A 13,611-nucleotide genomic window follows, 5' to 3' on the forward strand; every position below is an offset into this window, starting at 1 on the left:
GAGCAGGTAGGTAAGTCGTTTGGGAGTCCTTAAGGTTAGCATACATAACATGTAGTGCGAACGAGACCGGACAGTGAGTGTGTGTGAGTGTGGTGGCTTTATGGTGCTGGTGATTGCAGGGTAATGACGTGCAGGTGGCGGTGATTAGAAGGCTGGTGATTGAGTGCGTGGGTACTGCAGTGAGGTGGAACCTGACGTGTCTGTGACAGTCATTAGCTTTTAGTTAATTAGTTATGAAAGCTATAAAAGCATAACCTATGCTATACAAATGTAATTTCTACGAAAACATTATTTAAAAGAGATTATAAAACATTGAATAAATTCAGATTTCCCTTAACTATGCTGTGGCGTAAGCTGCAATATTAAATGAATTTCGGTATCTTAAATCATTAAAGTTTAAAATAGTATATTATTTATAGTAACTTAATCAAATTGAGTTCTGCATAATATAATTAGTTTTCGAGTTCACATAACATATATTTGTTAATTTGGATTAACTTTTTAAAAATTTAAAGTTAAACTAACTTATTTCATTTAGCGATTTTCACTGTTAGGTTTTACATGGGAAGAAAGTGGACCACTGTTACACTTCATATACATCTCTGTTAAAGGAGATGTTTTGTAGAATGTTCACGCTGCTTTTTTCCATATAGTGTATGGAATGGTGACAGCATCATAAAAGCCATCATTGTAGGTCATATGACATGACATTATTAAAAAAAATATTATCAAATACAAATATGTTTAACCAAAAATCAAGGCTTGAGTGTTTAACCTGGATCACCTTAGTGCTATGACTGTTTAAAAAATCAAAAATTAAAAACAAAACAGTAGAATATTATTCTAATATTATTTTTATTATTAGTAACAGTAATAACTAAATATATTTTATCAATATGTTGATATTAATTCATATTTTTAATTTGTTATTTATTGTTATTTTATTTATTTAATCAATATTTTATAATTATTCTGCATGTCTGACATTTAAAAATAGTCCAGTTTTTAAAAAATACATCTTGAAATCCATTTCTTTTCTAGGTCTTTTTCAATGCAAGAATGTATCTTATGTAAACACACCCCAAGATTGGGGTCAGGTGAACCCAAAACCATTCAGGCAACCCACCAACTAGTCAATTATAAAAGTGCCCTAGATTCAAAAATGTAATTTACCTCGGCATAGTTGAATAACAAAAGTTCAGTACATGGAAATGACATACAGTGAGTCTCAAACTCCATTGCTTCCTCCATCTTATATAAATCTCATTTGTTTAAAAAACCTCAGAAAAACAGGCGAATCTGTTACGTAACACTCAGGGTGTACGCCCCCAACATTTGCATATGCCAGATAATGTTCAAGGCATTAGACAAGGGCAGCCAGTATTAACGTCTGGATGTGCACAGCTGAATCCTCAGACTAGGTAAGCAAGCAAGGACAATAGCGAAAAATGGCAGATGGAGCAATAATAACTGACATGATCCAGGATATCATGATATTTTTAGTGGTATTTGTAAATTGTCTTTCTAAATCTTTTGTTAGCATGTTGCCAATGTACTGTTAAATGTGGTTAAAGTTACCATTGTTTATTACTGTATTCACTGAGACAAGAGCCGTCGCTATTTTCATTTTTTAAACACTTGCAGTCTGTATAATTCATAAACACAACTTCATTCTTTATAAATCTCTCCAACAGTGTAGCATTAGCCGTTAGCCACGGAGCATAGCCTCAAACTCATTCAGAATCAAATGTAAACATCAAAATAAACGCTGTACTTACGCGATTAGACATGCTGCATGACGAACACTTTGTAAAGATCCATTTTGAGGGTTATATCAGCTGTGTGAACTTTTTTTATGTTGTTTAAGGCAAGCGCGAGCTCTTGAGGCGTGGAGCACGAGAATTAAAGGGGCCGCACACCATGAATCGGCGCATTTATAATGATGCCCCAAAATAAGCACTTAAAAAAATGTATAAACAAAAATATGGGGTATTTTGAGCTGAAACTTCACAGACACATTCAGGGGACACCTTAGACTTATATTACATCTTTTAAAAACATGTTCTTCGGCACCTTTAAAATATATAGAGTTTTACAAATACTTAAAACTAACACACCATTAATGTTCAATTGATTTGCATTCCAAAAAAACAAAAAAACAACAAAAACAAGTCCCTGTCACATCTAAAATGGACCAAAATTATATCTGAGTCTGCTTTCAAGACCAGTAACAGTGTGAATGCTAACACTGTTTACTGATACACTTTAAATTTCTGTCTCCTGATCTTAGTGAGACAGCATCAGTTCTGCGAAAGTCTATGGACCGATCTGAAACAGATCTGGAGAAGGTATCTGCTGACCATCAAGAGGCCGTGAAGAACCTGGAAAGTCTGAACAAGGAGGTCCAAAACCTTCAAGAGATCTCCTCTGACAAACAGCAGCAGGTTCTGAACATTAAACATTCAGACCCCAGAGGTGAGATGAGCACACAAACATACTGGCTAAATTCAACACACATATGGTGTGTCTGAAGTGTGTGGTGATCATCTCCTGTAGGTGCGGCGGACGGCATCAGAGAGTATTACAGGGAATCTGGCGTGGCGGAGTATCGTGTCAATCAAGCCGTCTCTGAACCGGGAAGTACGGTCAAAGAGTCTGCCTTGCTGCGGAAAGCTACAGAAGCCAAACTAGACGCCACAGAAAAAGAATTTAACCTGAAACATCAGCTGCATATACAGAGGCTGGACAACATTGGATCTGAACTGGACTCCTCAGACCTTTCACGACTAAGCCGTCAGGTAACTGAAACTACATAAAAAAAATAAAAAAAACAAGTAGTCAGTGGGTTATTTGAATGGCGCACAAAGTGTGGCGTGCGTGTGTGAATGCTGGTTGGCTCTGCCTTTTATAAAGCACTAATCTAATTAGTTAGTAGGGGTGTGACGAGATCTCGTGTCACGAGATCTCGCGAGACTAAACTGTGACGAGATTTCTCGTTGAGGCGAAAAATAGTCTCGTGGTGTTGCCATGACAGAATGTTAGGATGATTAAGAAAGAATATGCCACCGCTACGTTTACATTACGCCTCCACTGTCGTTTTTTTTTTTTTTTTTTTGCATTTAAATAAAAAAACATTTAATTCAGTTGGATGACGGTCGCCACCGCTCCATATTTACAGAGTTACGCGCGATCGCTGAAAGTGCATTTTCATTTTCATTTTGAAAGCGGCTCCCTGATCTCTCAATATGAAAGCTATTTTAGGCTGTGCAGTGTAGTTGTAACCATCTCTCAGCTCTGTATCAAAGAAAAATTTGGTCTTATTTGCACTTTGAATATTGAGTGTGATTATGGTTGCACTTAATGTAAAGTGTTACCATAAAAACGAATAACAGTTTTCTCTAAATCTTATTAAGCACAAACAATAAGGTTTCATTTGTTAACATTAGTTAATGCACTGTGAACTATCATGAACTAACAATGAATGACTATTTTTATCAACTAACATAAACAAAGATTAATAAATACTGTAGCAAATATATTGCTCATTGTTAGTGGATGTTGGTTAATACATTAATGTTAATAAATGAGACCTTATTGTAAAGTGTTACCATTTTCATTTATACTGTTTTTATTTCTATTTGTGGAAAGGAGTTCAGTTAGGAGGTCAAAAGTTGTAGAAGCTCATAATGCACAGTAAGGTCTGAAGAGACTGAAATCATACAGAAGAGAAGTCAGTCAGTTGAGTTAGTGGCAAAACCTTTTACAGTACTTGGGTATTGTTGTCTTTTACTGCATATGATAATTCATACTCAGGAAGTAGAACTGAAATGACAATGATTACAAGATGATTAGTTAAAACATTTCAAATACACCTGCAGAATATTTTTTCTAGTGACGTATTTCGCCATCTTGTCTCGTCTCTTTAACTCAATCTCTAGTCTCGTCTCGTCTCGTGAGATACCCGTCTCGTCACACCCCTATTAGTTAGCATTTAGGAGCTCATGTTAGCATGTTAGTGGCATGCTAAGCAGTTCTCAGAAACACAGCCTGAGAACTTATGAGTAATATTAGTCAAAATCCAACAATGTGCTCATTAATGTATGAAAGCTATATTGTCATGGGTTATAATATCAGATGTGTAAATGTGTGTAGGTGTGCGGAGGGGTGCCAGGTCTTGATGGTTGCGGTGTCTGTGGTGGTCTAGGCTGTGTGAGCGAGGATGGCGTGTCCCAGTGTGGTGGAGAAGGATGTAAGACTATTGTGACCCAATCTCAAGAGGCCTTGAACAAAGCCAAAAACTTAGACCAAGAAGTCCTGCACGCTTTAAAAGAAGTGGACAAGCTAAACAAGATGGTAGGTATTCACAACAATATTAATGACTTATTAATTTATTTAAATTCATATATATATATATATATAAACAGTACCAGTCAAAAGTTTGAATGAAGTCTCTTATATTCATTAAGGCAGCATTTATTTCATAATAAATACAGAAAAAACAGTAATATTGTGAAATATTATTACAATTTATAATGACGGTTTTCTATTTTAATATACTTTAAAATATAACTTATTTCTGTGATGCAAAGCTGAATTTTCAGCAACATTACTCCAGTCTTCAGTGTCACATGATTCAGAAATCATTCTAATATGCTGATTTGATTCTCAGTTATTATTAATGTTGAAAACTGTTGTGGTGCTTAATATTTTTTTGGAACCTGTGATACTCTTTTCAGGATTCATTGATGAATAAAAGGTTAAAAAGAACAGCATTTATTCGAAATACAAATCTTTTCTAACAATATAAATCTTTACTATCACTTTTTATCAATTTAATACATCCGTGCTGAATAAAAGTATTAATTTCTTTCAAAAAAAAAAAAAATGACTGAACCCAAACTTTTGAACGGTAGTGTAAATTGTTACAAAAGATTTCTATTTTAAATAAATGCTGATATTTTTAAACTTTTTATTCATCAAAGAATCCTGAAAAGGTATCACAGGTTATAAAATAATATTAAGCAGCACAACTGTTTCCAACATTGATATTAAATCAGCATATTACAATGATTTCTGAAGGATCATGTGACACTAAAGACTAAATGCTAAAAATTCAGCTTTGCATCACAGGAATAAATTACATTTTTAAATATATTCAAATAGAAAAGTTATTTTAAATTGTAATATTTATTTTGCAATATTGCTGTTTTAACTGTATTTTTAATCTGCCTTGGTGAGTTTTTTTTTTTAATCTTTATTAAAAGTTTTGTTGTTTTTTTTTTTACTACGATAAGTGTTAAGTGTGTTTATGCATGTGTGTTATCTGGTAGGTGTCAGATGCTCGAGGACGTGCGGATGAGGCTAAGCTCAGTGCTCAGGGAGTGTTACTGAGAGCCAATCAGAGCAAAGCACGAGTGGAACAGACCAATGACGAGCTCAGAGACCTCATTCAGCAAATACGAGACTTCCTCACAAGTATACATATAGGTTACATATAGTAAACACTCACACATTAGTTGTGTTCAGAATACTAACAATCTTTTATTCAAAACACATATATTTAGATCTGCATGAAATGTCCTACCCACCCAGTATGTATTTTTGTTACAAATAGACCATATGATACAGTATATACCATTGCTTATGGGCTATAGGAACATGGTATAACATATATAAATTGATTATTATGTGATGTCACAAAGAGAGTAAATCTAAATATTGATGTTAAAAACTTGTATCTGATTGTCTGTGTAGACGAAACAGATCCAAAGCGTATAGAGGAAGTAGCTGATGAGGTGATGAAATTGAGTTTGCCAGTGTCATCTGGAGCGCTAAAGAACATGACTTCAGAGATCCGAGAACATGTGGCCAGACTGACCAGCGTGGATGATATTCTGACCCAAACGGCAGACGAGGCCCGCACTGCAGCGAGACTCCTGCAACAAGCACAGGCTGCCAAGTGAGTAAACACACACACACCTGTGAACTTTTGACATTTCTCACTAGTTTATTTATGCCCACTAACAATGTCCAACTTTGGACATAAAGCAGGTTCTCAACCTTTTTGACTTTTTCTTCGAGAAAAACAGCCCTCGGAGCCCCGCCTATCTAAGCTGAAATGCCTATCTAATCTGCAATAAAAATAATAATAAATTTAATAAAAAAAAAAAAAAATATGATGTCTACGGAGCCCCACACGTGAAATTTTGGGGGGAAAAATATGTATGTCGTGGCCACAAATTTACTAAAACAAGAGAACAAATACTTAATTCATAGCCATGATATATATATTTTTGTCGGCATGTGCAAAGCTCCGTAGATGTCAGTTTAATGTTGTACATCCTTATGTTTATCTAATCTTTTTTTTTTTTTTTTTGCATTTTAATTCAAATTGTTAAGATAACTAAATTTAAAGGTGCCCTAGAACTTTTTTTTAAAAGATATCAGTCTAAGGTGTCCCCTGAATGTGTCTGTGAAGTTTCAGTTCAAAATACCCCATAGATTTTTTTTTTATTCATTTTTTTAACTGCCTATTTTGGGGCATAATTAGAAATGAGGCGATTCAGGGTGTGTGGCCCTTTAAAACTAGTGCTCCACTCTCCAAGAGCTCGCGCTTGCCTTAAACAACATTAAAAAAAATCAAACAGCTAATATAACCCTCAAAATGGATCTTTACAAAGTGTTCGCCGTGCAGCATGTCTAATCGCGTAAGTACAGTGTTTATTGGCTAAAGCTAACATTACACACTGTTGGAGAGATTTATAAAGAATGAAGTTGTGTTTATGAATTATACAGACTGCAAGTGTTTAAAAATGAAAATAGCGACGGCTCTTGTCTCCGTGAATACAGTAAGAAACGATGGTAACTTTAACCACATTTAACAGTACATTAGCAACATGCTAACGAAACATTTAGAAAGACAATTTACAAATATCACTAAAAATATCATGACATCATGAATCATGTCAGTTATTATTGCTCCATCTGCCATTTTTTGCTATTGTCCTTGCTTGCTTACCTAGTCTGATGATTCAGCTGTGCACATCCAGACATTCTGCCCTTGTCTAATGCCTTTCATCCAGACGTTAATATTGGCTACCCTTGTGTAATGCCTCCATCCTGGGCTGGCATATGCAAATATTGGGGGCGTACACCCCGATTGTTACGTAACAGTCGGTGTTATGTTGAGATTCGCCTGTTTTTCGGAGGTCTTTTAAACAAATGAGATTTATATAAGAAGGAGGAAACAATGGAGTTTAAGACTCACTGTATGTCATTTCCATGTACTGAACTCTTGTTATTTAACTATGCCAAGATAAATTCAAATTTTGAATCTAGGGCACCTTTAAATAATTGTAAGACTTACTGGAGCCCCCTATAAGTTTGAAGAGGCTCGCTAGTGGCCCTGGGTTGAGAACCACTAATATAAATGCATCACTGGAGAACTGACCGTTCGTAAAAACCCGCCCCCTTTAGTTACTGTTGCTATGCCCAACAAGCCATGCTGATCTCTCGCCACACATCATGTTCTCACGCAGTGAAAAATACATTGCGGAGCAAAGGACAATGACAACGCTTCAACAGACAAAACAGAGCAGGTTACTTTTGATATGAAACAGTCTCAAATTTCAAATTTTGTCATTTTTAAAGAAATTTAAACAGTAAATACCATTTTGTGGCTCTTTAATGTGTCGTGACAGATTTCTGTAGCGCCTCAGCTCAAACGGCTCATGAACCGATCATCCTACTAGTTCATTTATAGCATCAAATAAACATGAATGAACATCAGAAGGAATGTTGTTCCAATAGCGGAAAGTACACAACATTTTTTAAGTTCAAGTTCACTTACGTTAACTCCCCTGACTGCTTTGTCGGACAAAATGATGGATTTGGCGTTATGATTGGTTAGATCGCCTGTCAATCAAACCCCTGGCGAAGGGTCAAGAGTTTTTTTTGTTTTCTCACAGCATATGTCTCATTTTTCATCTCAAGCCTGCGCTTCATTGGTACTGTTGTCTAGTTAGTAACCAAGTACACTAATTTTGCAACTTTTTTGTGGCAAAATTTTTGGTTGTGGTGCCACAACTAAGGGATTGTCATAATTTGTGTAAAAATTATATAAATAATTTTCACACAGTGAATATTAAAATCTGTTTATAATGCACTCTTTGTTTAGATTAACATAGTTTTAAAAATTATATAATTGGGTCTGGTGCAGGGCAAAAATATTAAATCTGAGTATTTGAAAAGTAAAAAGTAAGGTGGAAAAACAAACCGTTTTAATGTGACCTTCAAAAACAAAGAAAGTTGTTTTGTCACCTGTACTGTAAGAAAATCGACCCATGTAATAAAAAGGCCCATAGTGGAAGAAATAATCATAAAAACACCCTCCTTTATTACATCACCGTGTGTGTGTTTTGTGTGTGTATCACAGTGAGAGAGCTACAGCACTGAAACAGACCACTGATGAGGTGAAGGAAACTCTAGAGGATACTGAGCGCGCTCAGACTGCTGCCAGCGAAAAACTGAATGAGGTCAAGAGTGACATAAACCAAACAAAAGAAAAAAATACTGCTGTGAGTATATATATCTTTAAAAATCCTTATGTGCCCTTTACATAATCATTTTTTTCTAATTTTATTGATTCTTTTTAATGAAATCTTCCTGTGTCTACAGGTACAATCAAAAACTGAAGCAACAGAGTTCAAACTGAGTAGCAGCACAGGAAGATTTTTGGATCTTGAGAGAGAGGTCGACAAACTCCAACAGAAAACTCAAGAAACATCCAGAAGTGCAGATCAAACTCAGAAACAAACTGACTACATCAAAGAGGAAATTGAGCACACTGCACAAGTAACGAAATGCCTTTTAACTGTTTATTTATTCAAAAATACATTCGAAGGAAATTTACACATATGATGACTTGAATACTGATATATATATATATATATATATATATATATAACTTTAAAAAAAGATTAAGATGTATATTCTGTAAGGAAAATGTATTTTTACTTGATGGTAACACAACATTCATTAAAGGATTAGTTCACTTTCAAATAAAATTTATTCACCCCCATATCATCCAAGATCTTCATGTCTTTCTTTCTCCAGTCGAAAAGAAATGAAGGTTTTTGATGAAAACATTCCTGGATTATACTTCTTAGACTTCAATGGGCACCAAACGGTTGGTCACAATTAGTTATAGTGCAGCTTCAAAGGGCTTTAAACGATACCAGACGAGGAATAAGGGTCTTATCTAGCGGAACGATTGGTCATTTTCTAAAAAAATACAATAGTATATGCTTTATAAACCCAAATTATCGCCTTGTAAGTGCTTCCGCTTTCCGTATTCTTGAAAAAGCTTACGCTGTATGACCTAAGCCTTTCCTATTCAACTTACATAGTGAATGTGGCGCCAATTCCTTTTTTCCGTAAGTAAAAATAGGGAAGACGTAGGACATACAGCGTACGTGTTTTGAAGAATACAGAAAGCGGAATGGTGGAAGCACTTGCAAGGTGATAATTTCTGTTTATAAAGCATATACATTTGTATTTTTTTTTTTTAAGAAAATGACTAATCGTTTCGCTAGATAAGACCCTTATTCCTTGTCTGGTATTGTTTAAAGCCCTTTGAAGCTGCACTGAAATTTTAATTTTGACCTTCAACCATTTGGGGTCCACTGAAGTCCACTATAAGGAGAATAATCATGGAATGTTTTCAACAAAAACATTCATTTCTTTTCGAGTGAAGAAAGAAAGATATGAACATCTTGGATGACATGGGGGTGAGTAAATTATCAGGAAAATTTCATTCAGAAGTGAACCAATCCTTTAACCAAAGGAATTAAACTGTTACTTTTCTTAAATATAGCATAGGCCTATGATTATAGCTATATAAATATAGATAATATAGCAGGTTTGGTTACCTCTTTTTATTTTTTATTTTTTTATCTGGGATACTCATACATCATTGACTCACTTTAAAATAAGTTTGTGTGTGTAAATTTGTGTATTTTAGGAAATTGACTTGAACGTGCGACCTAAGTACCAACTGGCCAGCGGTCTGATAGATCAAAATGCAGCAGGTGTGATTGATGCACGTCAGAAGGCCGAGCAACTACGACAGGAAGCAAAAGATCTATTGACAGGTGCCACCAACAAACTACAGAGACTAAGAGGTAACCATGCTCACAGACTCAAATATTTGATTATAGATTTAACTATGATTCCTGACTTTTCTTTCTCTTTATCTCTTCCAGAGCTGGAGAGATCATTTGTGATAAATCAGCACACTCTGGTGGAGAAAGCTCAGGAGCTGGAAGGGCTGGAGAATGAGGCCAGAGAAGTACTGCAAGAACTCAGTCAGAAAATCACCATCTACAGCACCTGTGCTTAACTATCAAGAACTAATAAATAAAAAGCTCAGACTATAATCAGTCGTCAACTATGTAAATGCAATTTTGTATTGTCATATATAAGTTACTAACTGCACGAATGCAATTCATTTAAGACATTTTATTGAAAAACAATATAAGATTTTACTAAGAACACTCAATATATTTTTGCTTTTTCTGAACTATGAAAAAATTCTCCAAGTTTATTGTGTCCTATATATGATATTAGAAATCCTACAGTCAGTTTAGGTGGATAGCCAGGTATTTTTCAGTTTAGTTTGCACCAGCCCTGGGTTTTTAACCACCATGAAAGTGGCTTGGGTTTAGCAGTTCAACGCTATAGTAACTTGCATTCCACGGCTAACCTTCTCTGGGGCAGGTTATTTCCTGGTAATAGATCTCAAACCAAAATTGGACCAATCATCTGTGAGCAAAGTGACATGTCTGATGCAATAAAGTCACTTCCCCTGTTTCTACTGCAAATTAAAGGTCACTACATGTCAAAAAAAAAAAAGCTTTTAGCAATGCTTATTTATAATATTAATTTTGTGTGATTTAGATATTATGTAAATATTATACCCTTAATCCATTACACACATACAATTATAGTTTATCAATTATTATTAAGCACTTAGTTGAAATGAATATAAAAATATAAAGGTAATATAAATAAGCACCCTCATGTCGTTCCACACCCGTAAGACCTTCGTTCATCTTCAGAACACAAATTAAGATCAAATTTGATGGCTCAGTGAGACCTCTATTTACAGCAATAACACTCCCTTTTTCATTGCTCAGAAAGCTAAAAACATATTTAAAACAGTTCATGTGAGTACAGTGGTTTAACTTTAATATTATAAAGTGACGAGAATACTTTTTGTGCACCAGAAATAACAAAATGGCATCTTTATTCAACAATATCTAGTGATGGGTGATGTAAAAAAAAAAAAATGCTTCATGAAGTTTTACGAATCTTTTGTTTTGAATCAGTGGTTCGGATCGCGTATCAAACTGCCAAAGTCACGTGAACTATTGAAGTTTCAAAACACGTCGTAACGAAGCCTCGTTTACTGAAATGTGATTTTGGCACTTTGAATCACTTATTTGAAACAAATGATTCATTCATGAAGCAGTGTTTTGAAATCATCCATCACTGAGTAGATATTGTTGAATAAAGATGCTTTTTTGTTATTTTTGGAACACAAAAAGCATTCTCGTCACTTTATAATATTAGGGTTGAACCACTTACATCAACTGTTTTAAATATGTTTTTAGTAGCTTTCTGAGCATTGGAAATAGGAGTGTCATTGTTGGCAATGCAGGCCTCACTGAGCCATCGGATTTTATCAAAAATATCTTAATTTGTGTTCACACCGCCGCCGGCGAGAACGTCAACATTCGCCTTGGCCGCCCTGCCAACAACGCTGTACTGTTCGTTCAAACTGCCGCCGACGGGAGGGTCAAAGCAGAGCCAAAGTAAATGACAAGTCGCGTCAACCAATCGGAAGCCTCTCAAGCGAGGACCTCTACATTCTAATTGGTTGCCGCCGAACCGCGTCATAGCTCATTACCATAAAGTTAACCTGGGGTGTGTTTCCCAAAGCGAAATATGGTTGCAAGTTCCGTCGTTATATCAATAGAGTTCAATGGGACTTACGACCATAGTTGACTACCAATGCTTTCGGGAAACGCACCCCTGATTTAAACTCTCCTCGACGCTCTCACCGTCCAAGACGCGCCGCTCTCGCTGGAGCTCGCCGCCGGCTCTCATTGAAAATGAATGACTAGCGTCACTTTGACGCTCTCGCCGCAGGCGGTGTGAACACACTATCTTCAGAACACAAATTAAGCTATTTAAACTAACTTTTCAACTTTTATATGCACTGATATAGCAAGATTTTTTTAGTTTTTCAGTCTCGTAATATTCTGCAGAAGAGAGAAGTGAATCACAGATTCACTGTTCCACAGCATGTGATTGGCTGTTCGCTACTGATGTCAGGATCAAAGCCTGAACTGACAGAGAAATGAGGGACGTTACCAACTGAGTTTGAGTCATGTTACCAACAAAGCCTGATTAGATTGGTTTGGTTTTGTCAATGCAAAACTAATCCTGTAACCCTGAGTTTGTTCAACTACCATCAAGGTAACAGGACCCTGGTCTGCAACAATCTTTAGGTAGGTATAGCAGCACGCGTTAAATTTAAGTCCACATGAATAGCTGGACCCAGGGATTCCCAGCAGAACATTGCCCAGAGCATCACACTCCCTATACTGACTTGTCATCGTCCCACGGTGCATTCTGGTGCCATCAATTCCACAGGTAAACAGCGCACACGTACACGGCAGTCCATGGGGTGGGACACATCGGATCAGGCAACCTTCTCCCACTGCTCCAAGGGCCAGTTTTCATGTTTGTAGGCGCTTCTGATGGTGAACAGGGGTCATCATAGGCACTCTGAATGGTCTGTGGCTATGTTGCCCTATATGCAGCAGAGTGTAATACACTGTGTTGACACATTCCTCCAATAATGATCATTAAAATTCAGTGTGACTTGTGCCACAGTAGACCTTCTGTTGGCTTGGACCAGACCTTTTGTTGCCCTCGAGCATTGATGAGCCTTGGGCGTCCAACATCCTGTCACCGGTTTGTGGTGTAAATTCTTAACACGGCTGACACGGGACCAACCCACAATCCTTGCTGTTTATAGGCCCACTCTGACCCAGAAGCCTTGCCAAAAAATTGCCTCAGATCTTTATTCCTGCCAATTTTTTCTGCATCCAGGAGATTGTTTATTAAAAGAACTGATTGTTTGCTTACCATTTAATCTACCAAGAACTTAATATGTGGCCTTGTTAGGAGATGATCAGTGGAATCCGCTTCACCTGACTGGTCAATGTTTTGGCAATAACAATTTAATATTAATGATATAATTTTTTTTTTTTATCCATGATGTCGACAAAGTTGATGTTACTGAGAATAACTTTGGACATGACAACCAAACCTCAGGCTAATTCAAGAAAACGTACAGTATAGTCGCTTAGAAACTGTGGTTCAATTTCAGTCCTTTTTTTTCAATGAATGCGTCACACAGTAAGCAAAAAATAGGCTACATCGGATACTCAACACTTCACTCAAGTACTGAATTGTTTGGGTGTATGCTGAGGTCTGACAGTCTTGTCTCTGTCTGTATTCGAATGGAGTGGATTGTCATGC

At 36.3% G+C, this 13,611-nt stretch overlaps 1 protein-coding gene across 2 annotated transcripts in view; it reads left to right on the plus strand.

Moving 5' to 3' along the window:
• The window catches only part of lamb1b (laminin, beta 1b), a 44,904-nt gene extending 33,993 nt beyond the window's left edge, over positions 1-10,911 (plus strand). For both annotated transcript variants that reach the window (XM_067392316.1, XM_067392317.1), the window contains 9 exons: positions 2,291-2,475; positions 2,557-2,798; positions 4,153-4,353; positions 5,331-5,475; positions 5,755-5,959; positions 8,435-8,576; positions 8,677-8,853; positions 10,022-10,181; positions 10,263-10,911. In XM_067392316.1, the coding sequence (XP_067248417.1) occupies positions 2,291-2,475; positions 2,557-2,798; positions 4,153-4,353; positions 5,331-5,475; positions 5,755-5,959; positions 8,435-8,576; positions 8,677-8,853; positions 10,022-10,181; positions 10,263-10,399 (1,594 nt within the window). In that variant the 3' untranslated portion in view covers positions 10,400-10,911. The remainder of the gene's footprint in view (positions 1-2,290; positions 2,476-2,556; positions 2,799-4,152; positions 4,354-5,330; positions 5,476-5,754; positions 5,960-8,434; positions 8,577-8,676; positions 8,854-10,021; positions 10,182-10,262) is intronic.
• Positions 10,912-13,611: the final 2,700 nt, after the last annotated feature.

Source organism: Chanodichthys erythropterus, chromosome 8 (assembly GCF_024489055.1).
Source record: "Chanodichthys erythropterus isolate Z2021 chromosome 8, ASM2448905v1, whole genome shotgun sequence".
Taxonomy (NCBI): Eukaryota; Metazoa; Chordata; class Actinopteri; order Cypriniformes; family Xenocyprididae; genus Chanodichthys; species Chanodichthys erythropterus.